A 27975-nucleotide genomic window follows, 5' to 3' on the forward strand; every position below is an offset into this window, starting at 1 on the left:
ACAGAATTGTTAGGGTTGGACAGGACCTCTGGAAATGATGCAGTCCAAGCCCCCTGCCAAGGCAAGGTCACCTAGAGCAGGTGACACAGGAACGAGTCCAGAAGGGTTTGGAATGTCTCCAAAGAGGGAGATTCCACAACCTCCCTGGGCAGACTGTTCCAGTGCTCTGCCACCCTCAGTGGAAAGAAGTTCTTCCGCACGTTGAGGTGAAACTTCTTGTGTTTCAGTTTATGGCCTTTGCTCCTCATCCTGTTGCTGGCCACCACTGAAAAAAGTCTTTCACCATCCTCTTGGAACCAACCTCTGCGGTATCCTATAAACATTAATGAGATCCCCTCTCAGTATTCTCTAGAATAAACAGACCCAGTTCCCAAAGTGAGATACTCCAGACCCTGCATCTTCTTTGCCACCCTCCACTGCCCCCCCTCTCCAGGAGCTCCTCATCTCTCTGGTGCTGAGGAGCCCAGAATCAGACCCAGCACTCCAGATGTGCCTCACCAGGGCCAAGCAGAGGGGGAAGATCTGTTCCCTCAACCTGCTGGCCACACTCTTCCCAAAGTACCCTGGGATACCATTGGCCCTCCTGGCTGCAAGGGCACACTGCCAGCTCAGAGTTTCCTTCTAAACCTTCAGCAATTTTCTGTCTTCTGTAGTGACATGAATTAGGCTCATCCACACGAGTAGTCAGTTGAAACTACCAACTGGATGAGGATCCAATCAAGTGATTTTATGATGAGTGTTTAGCAGAGACCACCAGAGTGCATTTCTCAACTGTCACCATAAAAATTCAATGTCTTTCACACACCAAGCCTTGTTTGCAATGAACAGTAACCTACTAAATAAAAGGACACTTGGTATGTCACCTGTTTTCCTTCCTCTTTTTTCCATTCTGCATCACTATATTGTACACAACTCTTGGAAAACTGGTGGCTCTGAAAAACCTAAACAGATAAATATGATTTTTTTTGTCAAGTAAACTGGCTTCAATTTGCCTTTTTTTTTCCTCCAGACAAAGGAATTGATAAGTTATCAATTCTTATTGATAACTTGCCAAAATGCCAGTATAGATTGATAATATCTTGCTAAAGTATTCATTTTAGTGTTTTCCTATAGTCTCAGAAAATGGAGAGACGGCTTGGAAAACCGAAACTTAATTTGTATCAAAAGTAGATTGTTTTCTTTCTGGAACAGCTACAATCACAGAAATCTGAAACATGCAGCTGAAATCTGAAAGTCCCATCATTTCTCATTTTGAGTACTAAAAATTCACCTTTCCTTTGAACTGCCTCTACCTCTTAAGTTTGCAATATATCCTCATGCTAAGTTAAAAGCACAGTCTTAATGCTGTTTTAAAGGTCTGCTTTGGATTCTTTCTAGACACATTCAAGCCATACTAATTTAGCTGATGGCTGCTTGATTTCAGTGTAGCCAGTGAGAAAGCAAACAATCCAACGACCCCAAGTTCACTGAGATTGCTGGAAAATGAAAACAAGGGTTTTGGAAGGCCAGTGCTTCAACACATAAAGAAATATATTGAATACTTCAAAAGATATAAAATTCTTAGAACTGTTGGACAGGCTTCTGTGTGTGAACTTTCCTGTCCAAGTGGCATTGCTAAATACCATGGCACCAATCAGAGGGCTGACATCATATTGTTGTGTAACTCATAACCATAGCAATGTCACTTCTTAAAATGCATTATATGTGCATTCAGCTTCTTAAAATCTCAGCTGTGTCAGCTATTAAGTAAAGTACAGTGCAGGAGATTTATTTTGAAATATGAGCTCTTTGTGTTTTGTATAAAGGAAACAGAAAATATAAAGCTTGTTAAGCCAATGTTAACAGTGGAAGTTTGGATTCAGACACAGAACAGGTTTCATCACCAATCTAATTCACAATGATATAGTCTAGTAAGAGAGCTAATAATGATCATTTTAATGGACAGCAATACACTTGGGCTTTTACATTACAAATGGGCCAAAATGCACCAAAATATATGCATCAATAAAAAAAACCTCATAGTACACCCTAATTGCAGAGTAAATGGTGCAGGTATCAGGCCAAGTGAGTTTAATACAGGTTTGGTCCAACAACTACAAGCAATGGAGAAAAACATGTAACAGAAATTGGGAATGTAATCCTCCTCTCCTTTATTTCAACCCTAAGTGGCCTTCCAGAGAAACATTATCTTCTCACTGGAACAACAGAAATTGCCTCATTCCTGTGAGCTTCAGAAATTCCAGAGTAGCTGCTCTGCAGGGCAACAGCAAAGCCCTGACCAAGAATAGTCCTTGTTGCCAAGTGGCTGGTGATAAACAGAGCTCAGCATTGCCAGGTACTAGTAAAGGGAATGACACGTACCCCTTGCCTCTGGTGATACGTGGTGTGGAGTAGCTGGTGTTATCTATTATCTGTCCTTTTGGAATATCAGCATGTTGGAGCTATAAACCAGAGGAAGTAATGCTGGTCTGATTGTGCCTTTCTGTGACCACAGTCAGCAGCAGTGGTGTGATGTAGCCTTTGCCCTCCTGGTAATCCATCAAGGAGAACACTAGCACTGTCTTTATGATGCATAAAAATGTGAAATAAAAGCTCACTGTGCCCCTTAGGCTGGCCTGTATTCAGTGGGATTTGAGGCTATGTTTTCAGAAGATAAGGGATGACGTTCTCCATGCAACATCATCGTCTTGGGTAGACAGTACTACAGCTTCTTTGGCAAAGATAAAAATATTCTGAATTTCTCTGGTGACCAGACCACCATCTTGCCTTTCAACACCAGGTAATTATAAATGCTACTTACAGTGCACAAGACTTCTGGACACAGATGACTTACAGAATCAAACCCACAGTCACCTGATTGATATGCTGCATAAGATGATCTTGTTGCTAGCCAATTTCTCAAATGTACAGAAAATTAAATTATAAACTTTGAAACCATTGAAAGAAATTATGAGATGTTGAAATATCCAGCAGTATGCAGTTATGACTAGCACAGTTCTTTCTGTGCATTCCAAGAATCCAGAAATTAGACTTTCTAATATGAGAAGCCTAATTGGTGTAAACCATCTTCTGTATTTCAGAGAACAGACAAAGTGTTTCTTTAGATAAAAAATAGATAAAGAGTAAGCAGGTGGGAGGGCTAGGACTATTTCTGGCTATGGGACTAACTGGTTTACATAACCTTGAACCAACTAATTTTATCTATATTTGTCTAACTCTCACCACGTGTGAAAATGAGGCAACAATGTTTATTCACCTTTTAAAACTGCTTTTGAAATCCCCTGAGTCAGGTAACAATTCAGGTCCAACAAAACACTACTTTTTAGAAGCTCACCCACATATAACCTAAATACTGCAAGGGTTAAAGTTTTAAGCTAACAGTCACATTGCAGTACTGATGATAAATTATAGGTAATAGCCTATCAAACCTAGAAAGACAGATCAGTAAATACAAAAAAAAATAGATCTGTTTACATAAGGGATACAAATTGGCTACTACTTTCAGTCTAGAAGTTAATATATGCCTTATTACTGCAGAGAATCCTGCAAACCCTTTTAAAACAATGTTATAAGAGTTTACATAAAACTTAATGGCAAGTTAAGTAGATCACCCCAGCAGGCCCTCTGCTTACTGCAGGAATATGGCACAGAGTTCATAGGTTACTTGAGACTCATTCTCCCAGCCAAACGAGTCAAACAATAACACTTTTAGGCACTGAAACACTTTTCCTCGGTTTTCAGCAGAAGCAGATGTGGAGCTGACTGCACAATGAACAAAAAGAATACTTTGAAAAGAAAATGACAGCAAAAACATAAGCTCAGTTTGCAGTTTATCTGTGATAATCCTTGCCTTTCACCTTGACACTAAATTTCTAATATTACCCTCCTCATCTGAAGATCAGTGCAAAGCTTCAATAACTTGAAGGAAGCTCATTTTTTCATGTTTGCATCAGATTTCTCTTCTAAACAAATTGGTGCAGTGTTTCAATCTTCATTTTACTTTGGGGTGTAAGTTCTGAGTCATCATCATTTAATTTTCTCCAAGCCTCCAGCTCGTGTTTTCTGTTTTTCTTCCTGGATGTGTCATAACAACTAAATTGTACCACCCCAGTAAAATGGTGAAGCCTAGCACACATCTGCCAGCAACAAAATACTGTGCTCTCACTCTAATTCCCCCACACATCCCACTTTTCACACTTCCTTCGCATCCTCTCAATAAAGTGGTAGAGCCTAGTAAGCAATTTCTTTTATTTTCCACAACATTCTGCCAATAAATCAAAAGAACTACCTCAGAGAAGAGCACACTTGCCTGGCATGCTCTTTTCCTAGTCCCATTTCTATCAATATTCCCATGAGATTAATTTTCTGAAGTCAGTGACTTCCCTGTAGTTAGGGATATCTGTTGGTTCTGAATCAATGCTGATGAGCTGTGAAGGCATTATTTTTCAGAATTGCTTAATAATTTTGACTTGCAAAAATCACATGAGAAAATTTTTTACTGTTTCAAATTTAATAGAAACTCTTTTCAAAAGTTTCCAGTATTCTTAATGTAGAAACAATAGAAAAGAAGTCTTAGTCTGAGCTTTGAGGTATCCATCATGAATTTAAAGGAGTCAATACTCCAGTATATTTCTTTTAAAAACATTCATTACACAACAGAATTGCATCAAGGAGAAAAGAAGGTGAGAATTAGCAATAAGAGAAAGGTGTTACAAAAAAGGCAGAAAAACCTCATCTAGAAAGAGGTGACAACAATGAATCAGAACAAAATGTAATTTAAGACAGAGGAGCCTTTAAAAGTTGCTAACAAAGTTCTGTGTTTGGCAGCTACCTTACCTGAACTAGGACTTTGACTCCTTTGAGGGTGAATCATGTTTGAACCAGGTTTCAAGGACAGTTCTGCTCTCACCAACGCACCGCACATGCAACCTTGTCACATTTTCCTTACCAGGTCTGGGCTGGGCAGTGACTGACCCTGTAGTAGCCATTGCACATCAGTGGACAGACACACAAAATTTTACATCCCTGGTTGGTGCAGGCTGTGAAGCATCTCTACAGAAATACCCACACCAACCCACCCGACCACAAAGCAGCCACACCTTGTTTAACTCCTGTACCAGTAGATTCCAAGAAAAAAATTTTTTTAAGAGAAACCTCACGTCAATGTTCAGATGGGGAAATGTCAATATCAGGCAGCAGGTTCACCTATGGCAGCAGTAACAAATGACAGCAGCCACTCTAAACAGCAGGAAAATTGCTAGATGATAATTCCTTGAAATTATTAAAATTATCATGAAGAAAGAATAACAAGAAAAACATCTGAACCAAAGTATTCTCCAGGGGGGGTTGGAACTAGATGATCTTTAAGGTCCCTTCCATCCTAAACCATGATTCCTTTTTGCCTTTTCCCCACATTCCACCTTCATGTGGTAGAAGCACAAAAGTTGTTCAGTAAAACAGGCCTACACTTCAGGAAGGAGGGGGTTACATTTTAACAGGGGCAAAATCATATAGCTTCCAATCTCACTGTCAGAAATGACTCAGTGGTTTTAGCTGCACCTTTTTCTTTCCAACTCCTCCACAAGAAGAAAACAAAACACCTCATGAACCTATAGAATATGCACAATTCACAAAACCTGAAATCCAGACAGTTAAGGTTTGGTTAAGTTATAACAGCATTAAGGCAGAGATTAAAATTAGCAAATGTCAGGCAATGTGGAGATTAGGTGTCATGACCTGCTCTAACAATTAATGGCAATATTACCATGCCAAACAGTCAGAATTTACGTGTGTGATTACGAAACTTTGTGTTCTGTTGCTCAGATGATGATAGTGGATATTTAGTTTGCTTTTGCAGAAGTATTTAATTTTCAGACACTTATATGCACTTTGTGCAGTAAATCAGGATGAATTGCCCTTTAGGGATTGGGCTGCCCCCCACTGACTCCAGTTTGAGCTATAGCAGATGCCATATAGCCCATCCAGAAAAGCTAACTCTTCATCTTTCTTTTTCTTCATCCACTAAATACAACTTAATATAATTGTGCCAGAGCAATGAGACAATAATGAATGAATTGTCCATGAAGAACTCTGGAGCGTTTTCAGCAATTTCTGTAAGGAAATGAGTCAAAATTAATCTGAGCTAGATGCTGGATATGGTACAATAATATCTGTTTTCTTTTGATTAAAAGCAAAGAACAAGTGTCCTGTCACTGATACTTTGTTTTAATCCAGTATGGTATCTAATGTGAAAGTGTAAAATGTGAAATAATAAATTAAAAATGTCTGTTCTATTAGGAAACAAGTACTCAATAACTACAACCAACTTCAACACAAAAATTTAAGAATATTTTGAATTTTTAAAGACTACATTTTTAGCAATTTTACAGCCTATCACTTTGAAAGACCTTGTGGATACTTGCCAGATGTGATACAGTGGTAGAGGAACTCCACAGCAGAAAGCTTATTTATCCTTAGATCACCCCACTCTTTTCCTCTCCAACCAGAGAAATGATTTCTAAATTTCCTAACGATCTCGCAAGATAAACATTGAAAATTAGTAGAGCTAGAAATTACTATATTAAAAGGAGCATTATATTCTTTAAATCTAGTGCTAAGAACATAAACCTTTTCTAAGTCCTACTTATCAGTGCAGTGACGTCATCCTGGAGTAGGAGAAAGATAATCTTCCTTGTTGCTGCTTTATTGAAGAATGGCAAGGAGTCCTGACAAATGTGCTGCCCATCGTGCAAGGATGTTTAAATGCAACCAGCACTGAACAGTCTTTTACATAGGATGGAACACGTTGTGCATGTTAAAACCCGTGTGCTGCTTTCTTTATTTCTGGCATCCTTTCTCCCTACAACACAGGAACATGTTCCAAGTGTTTTTTTCAGTGCTTTGTCTCTGCTCTTTGCCTTTTCCAGTGCTTCTTCTCTGCTCTTTGCCTTCACTTCACCAGCTGTCACTCCAGTGACATTTCCCAAGCATGAAGCTGACATAGAGCAGGGCAGAGCTTGAATGCTAAAGCTGTGGAAAACAGTAGCAGTGTTTTAAAATATCAACACAACTCAGTGTTTTGGGAACAATTTCCGATATTGTTACTTGAACAGACGCTGTTTTCTACACAGCCACTCACACTGAAGAGAATTCAGTCATTTTAGAAAATGAAAAGGTTACTGAACCATAGCACACAGCTATTTTGTCAGTAAATTTCAGGTTTTTCTGCCATAACCTTCATTTAAATTAGACATTAAGAAAGCTGAATCTGAATAATGCTAAGAAATTTCTGTATAGAAAATTAAGAAAACTATTAATATTGTGAAAAAGAGGACCGATAACAGAACAGGACAAATATTTGAGAGTGTTTTGCTTCCTGATTTTCACATCCTCTCTACCAACTTAGTTTTCAAATTTCAGAGTTGTATTTACAGGCCATAATGACCTGAAATTCTAGTCTAAAAAAAAAGGTCAAGAGTAGTTATCACATGGGGTGCCTTCTTCCAACAGCTAAGCTTTCTTCCAATTTTCTAGTTCTTTTCTGTTATCTGATCTGCTGTAGTCCAAGATACAAATACTGACAGGGAAAACTATTGCAACCTGCATAGTTAGCACAAGCATTTTCCTCAACCTGTAGAAAGACCAATCCCCAGTACTGAAATTAAATCAACTCCTCCACTCCAAATGCAGAAAGACAAGTGCAAATGATTTTCAATAGTCTTCAACTATCTTACCTAATTTTAGGAAACATCCAAGGTAAGATTTGCAGTTTATCAGCTGGCTTGATGATGACAATTATTATTCTCATTAGTACCTTTAGGCTGAACGGGGAGCAAATCTTAACTTCTCTTTGCTCAGAAATAATTCTATAGTGTTTCTGTTCTTCCCACCTTATGTGGTAAGAAGGAGAGAAAACTACCACAGGCCAGACACTGCTCATGAGGTGCCAGAGTTACAATATGCAGAAGCAATTTCTGTGAGGGGAAGACACAGGAGCCTGTTATGTCCTGAAATACAGGCAAACCCTTGCACTGCATCATGTTTCCACTGCCCTGACTTGTAGGTGCTGCCACACTGCTAAGCAAGTGTGAAGGAGCCCTCTAGTGTGAATAAGGAATGGACCTACAGCCCATAATTTTCACACAAATAGCACAGGAGAACAATGACTACAAATAATATCACTGCCAGTCTTCAGGCATTTCAACAGCACACACTGCCCAGGAGATTGAACAATTAAAAAGCCTCCTGGATCTCAACCCTGAAGTCAAACAAACAAACAAACACACATACATGAAATAATGTATGACTGACCATTAAGACAGTATTAATTGAAAAAAGGATCCAAAACCTTGAGAATAATGTAGAAATAAACTGCAGCCCTTGTCAGATAAATATTTTGTTTAAATTCTTCAATAGACCATGATCTTAAGAGCAATTGAAATGAACAATTGAAAGGACAGAGAGCCTTTTTAAAAACCTTATGCACTAGAGTAAAATTTATCAGTTATCACAGAATAATTCAAATCTTCCAGAGACATAGCCAGTTTGCACATTAATAAAACAATATCAAGGAGATTCCAGTGCTCAGATCTATTTGCAAGTGGTAGTATGGCAAAAGATCACAGCCATGTAAGTAGAGAAAGACAAAGGGAGGAAGATATTCAGTCCCACACAGGTCCATAATCTGCAGCTATTTCTGTATAGAAACCTTTTGGTTTATGCTTTGTATCACTAAGATTAGGGAAAAAAAGCAAGGATGTTGTTTATTTTATTGTCACCAATTCTAAAGGAGGCATACATTAAATGTATCTGGTTTAAAGCAATACTGTTCTGAAGATGCATAGAGAAAGCCATATGCAATAATTTAATTTTTGTGGGTTTTGTCTTTAGAGTGATCACAGTTGATTGCATAGCAGTTTTACGATGCTGAATGGAAAGTCAAAACAACTATGAAGTTTAAATTGATAGCAACATATTTAATGCCCTGCTGTCTAATTGCTGGAGGGATAAACAAAGAACACCTAGGATTCTGGAATGAGTTGAGGAAATTCATTAGAAAAGTTTTGAAGTGGTGTCAGAAGAAGTCAGGAAAGAACACATGAGAGACATAAGCAACTAACAGATGATGAGAAATTGCAAGGAATTAAGCCAAATCACCAGAGATTCAGTTTAGGTAATCATTTAGAAACAAAGAAGAGAAAATTCAGACCCATTTTAGACAAGAAGTATTGTGGAAGTGACTTCATTGTACTTCCATTTAGGATTTTATCCTGGATGCAGAAATGAAACTTTTCTAAATTTCACAAATGGGGAAAATGAGTGAACAGCCTTGCTCACTAAACTTTCTGTACTCCTCACTTCTGGAGAGGCTGCACAACCTCCTTGGGTTATTTTGGCACCTCCTTTTCTGGCAAGCAGTGAGGAGTTTAGTGAAAGTTAGAAGAAAAAAAACAAAGGAAAAAATTAATCCAGCTTTCCCAAACCACAAAAAATTCAATTTAATTTGGGATATCTTCTGCCCAAATTTTCAGTGAGAGCAATGGTCATATTTTATCCAAAATTCACTCTCGGTGGAAAGAACTCTAAAAGGTTTTGCTACAGAAGATCTGAAAGAAAGAAAGAAAGATCATATGCTGGCATCTATATCCTCACTAAAACTGTATAAGTACTAATAGTGCAGGAGGTTGTAGGGTTTTTTTTATTTTTTCAATGACATTTGAGTGGATAATGACAAAGTTGATTTGGATATGTTATTAAATGAAAATCAACTGCACATCTAATATCTGAAAAATAATTTAACCTCACCTGGGCATTCTCCAACTCCTTCAGTTGTATCCAATCAGATAGAAGAAGCAAAGAGGAAAAAAAATCAAGGATATTGGTGTTTAGGTGGCTTTCTTGTGTGGAAGCTTTGTTCTCTATGCCATTGGATTCAGTTTATGTATATCTGTACCAGATTAAATTGTAGGATTAACTACAATTAACTACTTAAGGCTAGTTATCTGGAAATATTTATGATCTTATTAAGTCAAATTCTGGGTACCAACAGGGTATGCCTGAACATCATTTTTCCTCGTACATCTTAAGTCTTAATTGGAATACTGGGTTCTTAATCTCAAATACAGCTAAGTAACTTGTAACCTCAGAACTAAATATCTAAAGACTCACACCATAGATATCCATACTGATGTCTATGTCCAAGACAAAACAGAATCTCTGCTTTCAGATGATCAAAAGATTTCTTCAAAGTCCTGCAGGCTTTGAGATTTATTAGCGTGTAAAGGAATAAAAAATGAGTGATAGGTGTTGAAAACCTGAGAATTAAAAAGGGCTGTGATTTTTAATAACCCACAAGAGATCCTTTAGAAATGCATTTTATAGGAACTACTTGATTCTACTTTCTCATTTGCTCTGACACCATGTAAGCCCTCCACTGGCCAATGATGCCTAAGACAAGTATTTTTTCCACAATGTTTTTTTTTAAATAACCACCATAGATCCTGAGCAGGGCTAGGCTCAGACTGACAAAGTGGACGACATGATGTGAAAAACATTGGCCCAGCACTGGGAAGAATGATTTTGCAGACAAAGGACATTTAACAGGATTTACAGAGTCACCGTTAAGCTTACACATTATGGCACCTGTAAGAGAAATGCAAAACCCTACACACTTATAAGAATACTTATTCATCCTACTGCTTTTCTGCTGAACTGGAGTCTCTTGCTTAAATAATTGTGGATGTTGTGGCTCAAGAAAAGTCAGTGAGCACCTAAAATTTAAAGGCCAGATCAACATTGCCACAGCCCTTTTAAAGTTTACAGTATTCCCATATGACCCAGAGAAGAAGCCTAGTGAAGCAAAAGGACAACAGGATTGAAAAATAAGAGAAGCCATTTCAAAAACATCTTTAACAGATGCAAAACTTTCAATTACCAATCAAACTTAAGTTGGAAAGAAAAAAATAAAAATAAAGGAAAAATCCTGGTTACTTATAAAAACTTCGCTTTTAATGGAAATAAACCTTTTTGAAACCTTTTAAATTCCCTGAAAAGACCATTGAAACTTAGCAACTGAGGACTGAAAAAAAATTATTCAGACACTACATTCCATTTTAGGAAGCATGACCACAGAGGGCATTGTCAGCCCCATAAAAGAAAGATTGCATCCTCTTTGTTTCATAAAACAGCTTTCCTGCTTACAAGCACTTCTATTTTCAAGGGTCCTGCAGAAACTGCAGTTTTGGTACTTAAGGTGTTATACTGGAACTAATTTCTCCCTGCACTATTCCAGTGTTCCCTTATAATCCCCCTGCATGTCTTCAGCAGTAACAGGGTGAGCTGGAAGGACGAGGAGAGCAAATGTAGTTTCATCTCTTATTCAGCACTGACTTCTTTTTCTTTATGTTCCTTTCACTAGAATTAATTTTCCTAGCTCCTACTTGCAAAACTAAATCACTAAAGGATGGAGCTACAACTGGTAGTGTGAGTGAAAGATGAACCAAATGTAACCATATTTTACCTAGTTTTAGTTCCAGCCACAATGCACTGTCCCTTTCTCATCCCAGTGACCTCATCCTCACTCCCTAATGACTATGTACTCCTCTGGAAAGTTTCGCTTTTCTTTTATCTCCTTTGACAAATTTAACAGGAGCATCATGACCTCAAATGAATGTTTCATTTCAAGATTATATTTTTACATGTCCAACTGACTCAAAAAATATGGTTGAAGAAAGACAGGTATATAGTTAAAGCCTGGTGCTTATGTTGATGTAGGTTCAGTTCCTGGCAGTGACACAGCTTTCTCTTGTGCAAATAATTGATAGTTAGATTCCATAAATATTACTCAAATTATGGTCTTATCTTTCTCTGCAAAGAGCTCTTGAAATTTAGGATACAGTACTGTTTAGCATCACAGAAGATAAAAGAATCTGTCCCAATCTTTCTGTCTTAATTTCCCTTCTGAATGTAGTGGTTAATTTGTACTTTCTAATCAGGAATCTTGCAAGTCTATCTTCACAGGTAAAAGCATCCCAATATGGCCAAAAGTAGCAGACAATAAAAAATTATTTTTTTAATGTTTTGGAAACGATTGTTTTGGAAATGATTCACATCTAAAGTGCTGGCTGTAAGAAAACTATATGCTGGACTTTTACCAAAAGCATTAAGTCATCTGACCATGCTTAAAGTAACTTCTGGAGTAATTCATGTCATAGTACAGGAAAGTTCAATAACAAAGTCTAAAGAAGATTCAGGACTTCATAGGTACAAAACTGAATCTTGTTCATTCCTTAGGCTCTGTTGCTGCATCATTGTACAAGGTTGGACACTTTTCCATGGCAAAGCCCCTGGCAATGATGTGAGATCTCAGCAGACAGAGCTCAGAGCACACTAGAGCAAACCCACCAAAGTTAATGGTGTCAGTGAGGAGTGAGCCAGGCCCTTACTGGCCTTACCTTCTTTTCCCCTCCTACTTTCTCTTCTATTGCCACACCTTCAGAACCATTACAGTTGGAAAAGACCTTCAAGTTCATAGAGTCCAGCCTTTGACTGCATACCACCTTACTCACTAAACCATATCACAAAGTGCCTACACGTTTTTTGAGCACTTCCAGGGGTGTTGACTTCACCCTCCTCTGATCACTGTTCCAACACTTGACCACCCTTTTAGTGAAGAACTTTTTCCTGACATCCTACCTGAACCTCCCTTGGCTCCACTTGAGGCCATTTCCCCTTTTCCTATCTCTTTTTATTTGGAAGAAGTAAAAATCAACCAACCCTCATCTCCCAACAGCCTCATTACAGATGGTTGTAGAGAGTCATAAGGTCTCCCCCAAGTCTCCTTTTCTCCAGGCTAAATATTCCCAGCTCTCTCCCTCAGCTGCTCCTTTGTCAGACCAGTGTCCCAGACCCTTCCCCAGCTCTGTGCCCTTCTCTGGACACCCCCTCAATGCCTTTCTTGTAGTGAGGGGGCCCCAAACTGAGCACAGCACTCCAAGTGTGACCTCACCAGGAACAGAGGGACCATCACTGCCCTGGTGCTGCTGGCCACACTATTGCTGATAAAAGGAGGATGTCACTGGCCCTCTTGGCCACCCGGGCCCACTGCTGGCTCATGTTCAGCTGCTGACAACCAGTACTTGTTTCTAATAAGGAAATTAAAATTGTCTACCTCTCTGGTAGGTGACATTGGCCTGTGCCCACCTACTTAATCCTCCTGTAAGGACTATTCTGTAGAAACAAAAATTAAAATTGTAATGTGTGCCAGTACATGCACTCATGGACAATGGGAAACATATTAGATGGGACTTGGAACAGCCATTCCTTAATGCCTCTAATCAGATGATGATGCCAAAATGCAAAAGCTAGAGTACCACGTTTGGCTTTTGCTATTTGCTTTCATTTCTCAGTCTACAGCTGAGAAAGAGTAACTACAGAGCTAAAATTCTGATTACAAAGTGCAAAGCAATGTACTGCACGTTACGTGGTCAGTGGCATTAACCACGTATCAGTCATTCTGCTTCACACTGTGCATCAGTGTCCTCTTCTTCTTACCTCCTTCAAGGAATCTCAGCACACCCTTTCCCAGCAATCTCTTTAGATGCCACTAAGACAGTATTTACTCACTGAACTTTAAAGTTGGAAGAAAAAGCAAGTTTTCAATACCAGCCTGTTGAGAAGCCTACTAAGGACAGTGAAAAACTTTTCACTGATTTCAGCAGACCTTGGATCAGGTTATATACAAGTAACTTCTGGCATTTGATTCATGAAGACATAATCCTGACTGCACCAATTTACCAGTGACTTCAGCAATGCTACAATTTCACCCAGTCTTATGGTTTCATTGTTATTAGTTTGGTAATCCGAATAAAACTCAGTTTTACACTGGCTTGGGACAAGAAGGATATGAAAGGTTCTATCATGACTGGTTCCTACTTCCACCACACACAAGGCTAAGCAGTAATTATTTCCTGTGAGAGCATGTGTAAGAAGGGGAGAGGATGTATTTTCATTATGGATGAAGGTCTGTATTATCAATGCCCTCCTCAATGCACATTAAGGGGCGGTATTCAGATGTAGCAATGACCTACTGGCTTCTAATTATCTTGTCCTAAACCCTGATCAACCTGGCTATTCTTGCAATGGTGAATTTCTCTTCAGCAAAGCACTTCCCTTGCCAAAGTATATATTTTTTGGCAGCATCTGGCACTTTCCAGCCCTGGAATCTATGTAGGCTTGTGAATTGTGCTAGGTCTGCAAGGTTTTCACCCTCCAGAGCACTGTTTTGGTGCAAAATAAGACATCACATTGTTTCCCATTCTTTTTCCAGTTGTTTTTTTTCCCCTCAAAAATATCTAAACACTGAAATTCCTGCTTCATTTCCCAGCACAACTCTCAAAACTGTAGTGCTTTCTCTTCACACATTGTAAATGGCTTGGGAATTACTGTGTGAAGCATAATGGTGAAGCAGCATGCTTAATACACTTGATGGCCTCCAAAACAGCTATTCCATAGCAGGAGCAGAGTACAGCACACCTGTATGGGAGAAGAAAATGTTACAAGTGCTGTACTTGGGAAATAAGTTTAAGGGAAGAGAAGAACTCCTTCTCAATTCTATAATGAAGGGGAAAAATGTTTCTGAAAGGATATTTCTATAAGAAAAAACAATTACTTAACTACTGGACAGACTAAACAAACACAGTCATACAAATTACAAATTAAGATCTTCTGGAAAAAAAGCTACACTTGTCTCACTGACTTTAAAGAAGTGAAATAGTTATTTTACTCTGCATTTGAAATATCAAAGAGCTGTCTTTATTTCAAAAAGTGAAGTTTATAAATCTCACTTATTCAGGCAAAACACTCTGTGAAGTCCTGATAGATTTCTCTTATCGATCAATACTAACTCAGTGTCCATATTTTCCCAGTCTTACTTGCTAGGATTTCAGAGCAAAGAGCAAACAACTTATTGCATTGGACTCAGTAGTTAATACAATCTAGAATTCCACAAAGCAGTAGCTGTAGTGCAATATCCCAATATTCACAAATGCAGATGCTTTCATAAAGATTTTACTTGTGCATACTGATAAAGCTTATCCTCTATTCTCATGCATATTAAATTAGATTTCAGAGCTAGGGCATCCATTCATTGAGCATTTATAAATGCTAATATATGCTCATTTTGATGAATACAAACAAAAATCAGTCTAAGCATAATAATTTTTTTGCATTAACAAAACATTGAAGGAAAATGGAAACTAAATATTAAATATTGTCACTTCAAAATGCTTGCAACTTATTTACATGAAAATCAGATTGACTACTTTGCACATTTAAACCTTGAGGTATTTCTGGTAGGGGACTTTACAACAATCCCCAGGACTTGTTATTTGCTTGTTTGTTTATTTGCTTGTTTGTTTGTTTTAACACTTCATAGAAGTATCAAAACCCAGGCATTTCCTGCTGATTGAACATTGACTCATAATTTTTCAAATACAGATTAGAAATTCCAGAGCACCCTCAAGAAGTATTACCAATATAACACTAATCCATTTGTTCAAGATTACAAGGAGATGAAAAGTGATATCAACAGTCTCTTATTTTGCATATGAAGGCATTTATAATGCAAAAATAGACAGTACTAGACTAACATACAGAATTTAGTCAAAGAGGTACAGATACATAATTAAACAGCACACTGGCTGACATGTTCTTTAGAACAATTTGTCATATTTAATTATTAAATTGGAAATGAAAGAGAACAGCTTTGTACTCCGCAAGATGCATACATTCTGTGATTTAGGACAAATAATTTTTAATTTAATTCATTTTCCTTGAGTTCAGTTTCCTAGAAGAAGCTGTGGATGTATGTTAAGACTAGATCAATTAGCTTTATCTGTAGCTAATGAAAGAACATAGTTTCCTTCAGAGGACAATACATTTACTTTTAAGCAAACCATTCAATACAGGAAAAATTCACTCTCAATACACACTTGCACAGGTGATTTCACTGTCTTAAACTAGATCCCTGATTTTCAGAGACCAAAGATGAGCAAAACGCATCTCAAGCTCAGCATCCCTAGCCTTCTGTGCCACCATAAGGCACACAGCACATGCAACTCAAAACCTCTCCAACCACCAGCTCCCTGTCTGGATCTAGCACACAGGAGGTTCTTTTTCAATTACTGTGCTGTAATACAGCAACAGAAACTCTCAGACACAGGAAAATCATGTCTGACCTACCTGCTGCCTTACAGGATGCTCCCATACATCCTGATGCTGTAAGCTGCTGTCAATGCTTCCAAATTGCACCTGACCTCAACGTTTGATGGAAACATTTTGTTTCTTGCTACAAGACCACAGCACTCTAACAGGTCAATGGCCTTTCACCATACTTTAAAAGCTGCAGTTGCAGCTGAAGATTGACTCTAATACTAGATTAGGATTAAGTGCACTCTTTTTCAGATTTATGATGCATTTGTGAATTACAGTCTACACGGCACTCAAGTTCTACTGCTCAGCTAAAAAGACACAACAGCAAATACAAGGAGTCACATAAAAGTTCCAGAAGACATAACTCCAGTTCTTTCCCAGAGTCCTAGATTAGATTAGCTTTGCATTTATCCTGGGCTATTTCTCATGTAATTTCTGATTTTAATACTACAACAGCAGATTATGGTTCTACACAGAATGCCTAGATAACTTGACATTTAAAACTTCTGTAGTCCACCAACACCAGTTCTTCTCACATTGAAACCAGTGGTAGAGCAGATCCAGTGGCAGCAACAGGAGGATATTTTGTAGGGATGAGGAAGAACAGAAAGAAAAGTCCTGCTGAATTACTCCACTGACTTTACATCATTTAAAGGGAAGTGCTGTTAGTGAAGAAGCCAGCTGTTTAACTATTGGAATCCTGTACCTTGGACTGCTTTCAGGAGACATCACTGGGACTGGACTTTATATCTTCTTCTTGTGCACTGAAGGAGACATCCACAGATTTGATAAAGTAGATTAAATAAGAGCCAAATATTCTATTAAATAAACTTTGACCTACATGATATGAAATCCTTTTGAGCTAGACACTGACAAAAAAGGAAAGAAACCTCCAAGGAAATCAGTGTACATCAGCAAAAAGGAATGCCCAGGACTGTTGTATGTCCACAGGCAGCACTTTGAAGGTTGAGTAAATAGAAGGAACTTTTGATAACAGCTGGAAGGCAGCACTCAAATTATGTCAGAAAGATGAGAAAGAACTATGGGTTCCCAGTATAGTGACACAGAAGGTGCAGTCCATACTGAAGGCAATACTATTAAAACAAAAATAAGGAGTAGAAATTACATTAAAATGCAGAACCACGTGCCATTTATTTACCAATATGGACTCTTGTCTAGAGAGCAACTGAAGTGCTTAGTTATATCAGTCCCCATGCAGGAGAGCACTCAGGCATATGCTCACTGTCTAATATGTGATTTAATCCAACACACCACGTAGGAGCTTGAATGTTTGCCTAGATCTAAGTGCATGCTTTGTTAACTTGATGAACTGGGACCATCTGACCCTGCAGTCCTGCCAGAACAGATGGGCCCAACAGTGATAACATCTGTAAAAGTGGTGGTATCTCCTTGTAATTCTTTATCTCATCTTTCTCTGTGATAGCATCTTTGTATACTGCAGCACTTAAAAGGTCAGCAGCAATTTAAAATCTATTGCTTAAAAATCACTTTAGTCATCAGATACTTCTCAATTATGATTGTGGATCATGATTACTGAAAAGGAATATTTTTTCTGTTAATTTGCTCTCTCTGTTGTACAGCACATTAGGCAATATCACACTTTCTATCTTTCTACATCACACAAATTTTAAGTATACTTGATTGCTTTGGTCTTTTGAAAGCCTTGGGAAAACATATATTGGAATAAAAAATTCCAACTTCTCAATACTAATTTTATCTTTATATAAAGGATTAGCATTTATTATGCCATATGAGGCACAAATATTTAAGTCTACAAGTAAGTGAATGTCATGTTTCATAGCTGAAATCATCATTGGTGTGATAGAGATTCCATTCCCATCTTGTTACATGTCCCATACAAGCTTTTTGAAGAGCTATTAGATGTTATATAATAACATCCTTCATAAAGTTATTATTCTGTAAGATAAATACATTGATGTCTTTGGTCTGGCTACTCTAAAAATGATTTTGAAGTACTCTGAGATTTTCACCAGAAAGATTCCAGGATTCAGGATTTGTATTATATTTATGTATATTTATGATGGTATGGAAAAATGTTGCTACTGACTAATAACTAAAGCAGGCAGCAGGAATAGGTTAGTAAACCTATCAACTTTATAGATGATTAAATTTGGACATTGAAGGGTAAAATAACTTGAGCAGAAGCTTTCAGGGTTTAGTTGCTTATGAAAATTTGACAGACTGATAAAAGAAAGGGAAGGTTGACTAATCAGTTCTTGTACCTGCAGTTCAGCTGGATCTGGCACCTGAATATCCAGGAACAGAATTTGCCCTTCCATGCTCTAAATGGGAACAAGACCAAATGTGGTACAGCTGTGGGTATACTGCAAAGTCATGACACTCCACACTTTATCAGGAGTGCTCAGTTTTAAAGGTATTAGGCTAAAACAACCTTATTGGCAGATTTCAGGAAAAGTATCCAGGGAAAAGCTTGTATTTCCTATTGTAACTCAGTGAGGGAAAATAATTGGGGGAAAAAAAAAAATAAAAGAACAAAAAAAACCAAACCAAACTCCACATCTCTAAAACCAAACTCCACATCTCTAGTATTTGTAGTACTTTTCAGTAATACACATAAAACAACACACACACAGACACAAACCAAAATATTACTGTAATCTACTCCTGGCTTGCTGTACTGTTTAGTCTTATGAAACAAATAATTTAGCAGGCAATGTACAATAGAGGCCTCCAGTGAATTGCAATATACTAAGTAAGAATGTTTTTCTTTTTGTTTAATTTATAGTCCCTGGGGGGAAAAAAGACATTTAAAAAGCCTGTTTCCTGGGTTTACAAAGCTCGTAGGGATAGTTAGTTCTTAACTGGCTGAATTGCTGGCTAAAATGTGAGACACACTGTACCACTAGAGGTCTTTTCATTTGTTAATATCTATGGCCTCAAGGGTTCTTCATCAGTGGATACATGTTTAAATCACAGGGAACAGTAAAATGTAGTGCTGTCTTTTCAAATTGACAACTACAGGACAAATACAGGGATATCGACCTAAATGTTGCTGTATAAGCATTTGGGGCAATAAGTTCTCAAAGAGAAACTGAATATTCATCTTTTTTTATATCCTTATCCTTTATTTAACTTGAGTAATTCTTAAAACGTAAACTCCTGCCAAACTCTGTGAATAACAGATTTTTGGTCTCAGTGATATAACTGAGAAGGAGAAGAGAAAAAAAAAAGGCAAGAAAAGAAATTGGTAGAGCTGACTGAATTGAGTTACTTCATGTTTTGGCTCTTGGCATACTTGTCTTTTTTTCCATATTTTTCATTTCTTAACCAAAGTGGATCATTCTGTAAATGGAAACATTTAATGCTGAAAATGTCAAAACAAAACACTTAATCTTTTCAGAATTTTACTGTCTAAAACCAAATTCTATCAGAATTTTAAAATAGATGTAGTAAGTAAGCAACTACTTACTTTTTGTGAATTTATTGTTCCTTCATTTGTAGTTAGTCATAGCAGGGCAACTGCACATTTGACTTGGTTGTGTACAAATAATCCCAGGAAATAATGGGTCTTTAATCTTTGTGTAGGACAGCAGAGAATTCAGCAGTTACTAAGGAAATCAAAAACCACAGGAGGAAAAAAGACAAAAATTTAAGAGTGTAAGCATTGTATGAATGAAAGTGTTGGCCTTTACTGGAGCTGAGTGAAAAATGCAAAATATTTGCCAATTAAGTATTTTCCATAGATGGCCGGTGCAAATGCAAAGCCAAGGAAAGCCATGCTATATCACTCCCATTTCTTATCTTGTGCAAATCTATGGAATATAAAATCTTCCACTTTTATCTGTTCCATCAACGTTCCTATTTCATCGGTTACTTTGATTCCTGCTTCCCACTTTTTGGCTGGCAGACCTTAAAGCCTGTGCAGTGGTACACAGTATTTCCCCTTTGAACCACACTCTGACTGTACACAGTACCTCAGTGTAGCCTTTCTTATTAGGAAATACTTGCCTACAACACTGTTGTGATCTGTGGTTTTACACACTAGCTAAAAACAACGGCTGGCTCAACAATCAGTATTCATACAAAAGCTAAAAGGTAAATTTCCTTTGTAAGGTGTCCAAATGCCAGATTTCAGCTTCCTCCCTCTCCATTTTTGAGGCTGAAGCAGTTCAATAAAATATTTTAATAATACTTTTCTAAGAAGGCATAGATTTGCTCAAATGCTTAAATAGCAACCACACATAGAGATCAAAGCTGTCCATTTCCAGGAATATCTGGAAAGGAATATTCAAAGGCAGCCTCTACAATGGCCACTGGTGATTCAGTTAACATAATACACCTCAATAATATGACTGCTCCTGAGACCTTTGCATTTCCTTTCTAACCTAGAAACTTCCCCTTTGTGTTTTGAACAGGCAAGCCCACGGGGTATGGATCCAGCAGTAGACGCTTACACCACAAGGGAATAGTGGATGAATGCTGCTTCCAGAGCTGTGACCTGAGGAGGCTGGAGATGTATTGTGCTCCAATAAAACCGCCCAAATCCGCGCGGTCCGTACGCGCCCAGCGCCACACCGACATGCCAAAAGCACAAAAGGTAGGTCAGGCTGGCAAAAATTCCCAATGAGCAACCAACAACCAAACCAGACCAACAAAAAAAGAGCCAACCAAAAAAAAAACCCTACATATTGTAGGGAAGGAAAATTCTATCAAACTTAACATTCACATTCTCTGGAAAAATCCCTTTGCCGAGGATTTTTCTCCTGGGAAGCTGAGAAGCCGCAGAGAAAAGGAAAACAATTCTTATCTCATTTGCTTCCCCTCTGTTTTGCTCATGTGGAATGTGTTTGGAGATTGTTTAACCACAGGTGATTGTTTCATTGGATTCTGGTGTGGGTTGTTTTGTCTCATTGGCCAATCAGGGCCAAGCTGTGTCGAGACTCTGGAAAGAGTCACGAATTTTCGTTGTTATCTTTTTAGCATTTAGTAAGTATCCTTTCTTATTCTTTAGTATAGTATAATGTTATTTAATATAATATAGTATTATAAAATAATAAATTAGCCTTCTGAGAACATGCAGTCGGATGCATCATTCCTGCCTTCATCAGGACATTGCCAGCATATACAATAATCAAGGCTGGTAACATAGAAAACAATTGGTGTGTTCTGCCTACTAGATTTAGTGGAACTTCGGAAAATAGTTGCCAAGGTGGGAAATAAGTGGGAAGTGGTGTGTTCCATCTCATCTCTTAGAACAGTGAATTAAACATGGAATTGCTAAACCAGTAGTTGTGAGGTCTTGTCCTGCCATAGGGCAATAAGTCACAAGTACCTACATCATCCAGTCATAAATACCACCTAAGACTTCTTTCAAAAGAGAAACTAAACACTAAATGTTTACCAACTCATCTACCCCGAATCTCTTCACTCATCCTCCCCTCTTAGGTAGAGGTAGAATTGGTCCTGAAGAAGGAAATCAGACATTCTGCTATTTATTTTTTTCTTCATTATTTTTGCCCTTTTTTTGTTTCTCAGAACTAAATTAAATGGATAGTCACTTCAATCATTGAATACTTAATTTTAACTATTTAAAGTTATATATATATATATATATATATATATATATGTACATATTCTCCAAGCCACTTCCAATATTGATTGGTATTATTTATAGAATTGTGGAGTTCTGAGTATCCAGATTTTTGTTCCTCTGATACCAGATATACTGTATCTATACTGTATGCATCAACAGAGCCTACAGTTCAGAAAACCCATCTTAGACTAGGCTACAATTAAGCTCATGTTCAACTGTATCTCCTGTTTGAGGTCTGAACATCTGTTTTACATATTATCTGTCTTCTGCTGTAAGTCGCCCATGATTTATTTTATTACTGTTGACCCTGTCTGTCCTACACACATGTTGGCATCACTCCTGCAGTTATCTGAAAATTTTTGCTTACAAGACCTGGAACCTAAGATTTCATAGGAAGTCAGGAAACCAGTGCTGTGTATTAAAATCCTTAAATATCAACTTTATGAAAAGAACTATTGTAATCATTCCAGCATCCATTCTTTCCCATAAGTCAATTCATAGAATGGAGTCCTCTCCCCTTCCTTCCTCAAGAGTTTTCCAAAAATCAGTGTTCGTATGATCCTTCCTGGGAAGTATCACCTTGAGACCTCAAAGGGCACATAGGGCAACAAGTGAAGACTTCTTCAGGTGGAGCTCAACTGCAGATAAGAAACCCCTGGTTTAGGTTTATTCCTGTCTGGGCACACATAAACTTAAGGAAAGCTGGAGAGAAGGAAACAGGCTTGGCCAGGAATCAAGTGTGCTCCTTCCCATGCTTGTTGCTAAGGAGATGGATAAAACATTGGAGTAAAGGAGACAAGATACCTGCCAGCTCTTTGATGAATCTCCACACCACTTTCCTTGGAGGACTAAGGAATGATGTCATCTTTAGGCAGCTGTCCTCTTCCCAGTTTAAAACATAGGCAGGAGAGCACTGTCTTTTACAGACAGGAAAGACCTTGTATCTTTCTGCAGCATCAGGGGAGGTAGCACTCAGGAGAGGTACTGGAAGAAAGAAAAAAATAAAAGGGAGTTGTAATTGAGTAATTGAGAGAGCATAGCTGCTGAAGAAATCATCCCAGAAATTGAAAAGGGAAAAAAATCAAGAGGTGAAAAGGACAGTAAAAGGACAATGAGGAGCACAAGAGAAAGAAAAAGGGTGAGGGAATTAGATCAAAGAGGTCAAGAAGACAGAAAGTATTGCAAAACTGAATGAAGCAACATGCATCCCAAATAAAGGATGGAATTTTTAGAAAATGTGAGAGAAAATTAAATTAGAGATAAATTTAATATTAAAGAAAACACCTTTTTAGGAAACTGTGCGTGAAAAGGAGCATGTTGAACAGATAAAAGAAATCATAAATGCTTCTCAATAGGAACTTGGCAATAAAATAACACATCTGCTGGGAAATACAAACAAATTTTCATTTTTATCTGTGGATGAATTAAATTAGTTCGAGGAAATGAAAATACAGAACAGGTAGGAGAAACTACTATTCAGATTTCTGATAGATAAGAGGAAAGTACACTGGAGGGAAGAGAAGTGGAATTCAGTAGGACAAAAACAGTACATATCCTCATTTAATTTTTTTATTTCTCTTTTCTTTTTGCAGTCAGTTGTACATGCCATCATTAAGACAACTGTTTTCAAACTTTATTTGGACACACTCTCCCAGGATGAATGTATTTAGCTAGTTCATAGTGTTGATATCCCACTGATTTTAACTAAAATAATAGATATGCTTAAGTCAAATTATTTTTCTGTTAAACAATGTTTCTCTCAATATGATATGCTATATATGAAATCTATATCTTCTTCATAGGAAGTAAATATATATATATATATATATATATATATACACACCCCTATGATTATATATACAACCTCTTCAAAATTTTCATATTTAGATGCAAGATGTAAGATAGGACTAGGTGGAATACATAAGAAGTTGTTCGGTTCCTCTCAGATTTCATGGAGAATCAGTTTCTTATGCATTTCATACATTGATAGTCTTTTTTGCAGCATCTCCTCAATCTTTTTAAATGGTTAAATCCAGGATTTGGGGTTTTGGCTTAGTGTTTGTAGTGCTTAAGTAAGTGGTCTATTTCCCCAGTTCCTTGTGCAGATGGTTCCTGCCAGGTACAATTTGGTAGACGATCTTAGTTGAGTGGAGTAGGGATCTTCCCTTATTTACAGTTTCAGTATTTCTGCTGGAAGGCAAAGTAATGGTTTCTCCTAGTTCCACACTATATTTAGAGTTTTAAAGTGCAAAACAAGAGCAAGAAGGGGAGTTTAAGTCCTACCTTCAGTGTCATGATACCATCTAGGTTTTCTTTTGTTTGTTTCTTCCTCTTCTGAAAAATGCTTAAAGTTTAGTCAATTGTCCTTAAGTGAATTAAATTTTAACAGCAATTTGGAAAACTATTGAATAGCTCTTTGAAAAACAACTGCCCTACCAAAGGAAACAACTGAGCAATTTTCACAACTGCACACATGAGGGAAGATCGTGACCTTTTCAAATGAAGCAGTGTCACAGAAACAATGTCACAAAGTTCTTCTCAGATTATGAAGTACCTTGAAAATTATTACTGAATATGAAGGTTGGTGAGGCTGATTTAAAAATCCAGTAAAAAAGAACTATACAGCCATTTAGGTAGGAAAAGAACTCTAAGAACATTGAGTCCAGCCATTAACTCAGCACTGCCAAGTCCACCAGTAAATCCTGTCTCTAAGTGCCACATCTACATATATTTAAAATAAGTGCAGGGATAATGACTTCACGACTTCCTTAGGCAGCCTTTTACAGTGCTTGACAATGTTTTCTAAGAAAAAAGGTTTCCTGCCATCCCATCTACACCAGCCCAGGCACAACTTGAACTTGTTCATGAACATAGTGCCATGTCATCCCCTTGCAACCTGAGCAAAATGGTAAAAGTGGTGCATATCTAGATATAATTTTGCTCTTCCTCAGATTTACAGTTCTTTTTCTTCTTTAGGCCTCATATGTGAAAAATACAAATAAATATATATACCGACAAAGTATGAATAGAAGGTGGATTTTCTCAAAAATACTTTTCATATTTTATCCAATCTTCAGAATTTAAATAAATACTGAGTGGGACTAAGAGAGAAAGGGAAAAGATACTAGTATTTTTAGTTTAAGAAAATGCCATTAAGAAAACAGAAAAAAGTATTGCAATATTTCTCATTAATTTTTCTAAGACTGGCAGATTCTTTTGTAATTGGCTCGGTATCAACTCAGATACATTCACAGGCCAAAATAAGCACCACAGCACCAATCCTAATTTCTGTTGAAGCCATGCCACATTACCAAGCCAATGGCTGAACTTTTAGGTGTAACAGATAGAAGGACTTGGCCTTTTCAGAGAATTATTTTCTCCCATTGCTTGCTTTGCAGCCCTGTTTTTATGTCAGTGATCACACTGCCCACGGAACTAGAAAGCTTTCAGAGACCCCAGAGAATTCATAGCTAAGGTATCATGCCTGTTACTACAAACATTAGACTTTCCATTTATTACCAATAGAGCAAGAGAACTTTCAATGCCAATATGAGGTTTGAATGTCTGCCCTAATAGGATAAGAATGCTGCTGCTTGCTTCTCAGTACCCTTCCAGCTCAGTCAAATGACCATTGCTGAGGTAGTTGTTATCCCACTGCTAACGATGCCTCCAAAGACCCATGCTGAAGGTGATGGGCTAGAAGTCTGCTTCCCTGTTCTTTAGCTGACTCATAAATTGACCACATTTTGCATCTCTCATCTTAAAATTATGATTGTCTTTGTGTGGGTCTGAATATCAGCTCAGAGCAGTTTTATTTCTGATTACCTTCTTCTCAAAGACTTGAGAAACAAACCAGACTTTTCTACATCAGTACAAATGCAGGTCTGAGAACCTAATTCAGGTATTCCCACCTGCTTTTGGGGTCTGTGCTTTTTTCCCCCCAGTGGTCTCAGTATTTCATACTTGAAAATAATGCATTTTCTGGCATGCATGCTACCACCAGTACACTTATTGGTAGTTATGTATCAAAATGCTGATTCTGGAGAAGGAAGTAAAAGCAACCTGCCATCTTCCTACAATTTCAAAGCTAGTTGTATCATGACAACTCTTTTACCACCTACATGTCATTATTAAAATCTGTAAGTGAAACACTCCTGCACCTTAGTACCTGCTTTGAATGATAAAGCCATTTTAAAGTCAACAATAGTAGCAGTGAGAGTTTATATTTTCATTTTGGAAACATACAGCTAATTTTTAATCTAAATAGACTTTGAAAGTCACTGCAATGCAAAATGGCTGTTGTTTCATTTTAAGGCTCTCACTGTCTTTTTATAGATCAAGAGTTTGTAATCTTTAAGAATATATGACTTTTGGCAAATAAAATGAAGCATTGAGCTTTTCCGACATGCTGGTAAACTCTCTTCAAGGAGGAGCACCTAGGGTCAGCACTGAGGAGAATATTTTGTTTTGTTGCTGTGTAGAAAAAAAAAAAAAACCTGGGCATATGAGTAAAGAAATTCCTGTTTTCTTAGCTCATTGTAACCAACATAAGAACTTGTAGAATAAGGCAGGATCCTTAGTGTTGGCAGACTCCTGTGAAATGCTGCAATGATGATTTTAATCAGTGAAAATTTAAGGGTTCACCCAGAATGAGTTTTCAGGATGAAAACTAATGTATAACTTAGGAAAAAGTGAAGGCAACAAAGGTCATTTTGGAAAAGCTGGAAGAGAAACAGGCAATGAAAAGAAAAATATATTCTAATTTAAGGATAAGCAGAAATCTGTTGACATTTCTGATTCTGTATTTGATTGATGCTATTCTACAGCAATATTAGCAAAACTGGATGAAGACAAGCCAGAATCCTTCTGAACTGTGCACAGAAATAGTGACTAGATGATTAATCTAGTCTATAATGGCATATTCCTAACAAAAACATTTCTTCATTATGACTATTTTGTTGTTAACAACTTTGGCTTGTCAGTGTTGATAAATCCTAGTTTGGCTCAATGTTTTATACTTGGTGGTTGTATAATTAAGTTAACAATTACTAGTACTGCCTAATTTTTTGTTTTGCATACTAAAAATAATAATTCCTCTCATATCCATCAGATGCCAATACAAATCCAGTGAAAATTATAAGCTCTCTATGAGTTCAAGTTTTGTAATCCTTTGAAAGTTTCTGATTTGCTTTATTTTTAATTTAATTTCTGATTTTATTTTTAATAGATACTGAAGGGAAATGGAAAGGTTATAAGTAGAATAGTATTTTTAATGGAAATTACTAAAAACCCCCACAAAACCAATGCACCAAATTAGCTTTCATTTTATTTCTGTCCATTAGAAAAGCAAGAAAACATTATTACTTTAAATTTTAGAGGCTCCTTATTTTTAGGGCTTAAATAACAGCTAATGCAGTGGTAGAGCTGCATACACATGGCTTCACCTTTTAAAGAGATTTTGGTTTTTTGCTTTTCTTAGGAAAAAACCCCATAATTTCACTGAACTAAGGATTTGACTTCTGATGAGTATTAGAAATATAGAGCATCACTTAAAAATTCTGGCTTTGGTCTGATACAGAATATGCACTCTTGGGCCTGGTTAACATTTTCTAGAGTGGCAAACAAGGAAATCAAATTGAAATGTATATACCACTCCCATCACTGCTGCTGCTGCTGGCCTGTGTGTGGAATGACTGGGAACTGAGGGCATTATTCACTCCAAAGCTCTCTTGATTTGCCTGGCACATCACCTTGACTGTTTTGAAAATACAAATTATATGGCTGCAGCTCCTACAGCAAACCCACAATTTTTTTACTCCTCAAGGTCTTATCCAACAAATCTATTATGCCATCTGTGCAATATGTAATTAGCAGAGCAATTTTGAAAATACCTGGTACCAAAGCCCAAGAGATTCCATAAATCCTGCAGTTACAACTCAAAAGTTTCCTGGCCCATCTACATCCTCCCTTTGCAAATATCTTTGGGAAAGAAAGGAAATCTTTGGTACCTGCTGTACTACTAAAGCCCATCCAGGTTCCAGCAGCAGATGCCTCTTCTGCCAAGATCAAGAATGACAACAGTCAAAGTGTTTATGTCTGGGAGAAGAGGGAATTTCAGGTACAGAAGTTCTGCATAGTTAAGTTCCCTGTAGATAACTGAATTATTGATT

At 37.5% G+C, this 27975-nt stretch overlaps 1 protein-coding gene across 2 annotated transcripts in view; it reads left to right on the forward strand.

Moving 5' to 3' along the window:
• IGF1 (insulin like growth factor 1) overlaps nucleotides 1-27975 on the forward strand; it is a 55224-nt gene that overhangs the window by 18793 nt on the left and 8456 nt on the right. For both annotated transcript variants that reach the window (XM_071422350.1, XM_071422349.1), the window contains one exon: nucleotides 20628-20809. In XM_071422350.1, coding sequence (XP_071278451.1) covers nucleotides 20628-20809 — 182 coding nt within the window. The remainder of the gene's footprint in view (nucleotides 1-20627; nucleotides 20810-27975) is intronic.

Source organism: Agelaius tricolor, unplaced genomic scaffold (assembly GCF_023055355.1).
Source record: "Agelaius tricolor isolate 1412-34295 unplaced genomic scaffold, bAgeTri1.0.p SCAF_3, whole genome shotgun sequence".
NCBI lineage: Eukaryota > Metazoa > Chordata > Aves > Passeriformes > Icteridae > Agelaius > Agelaius tricolor.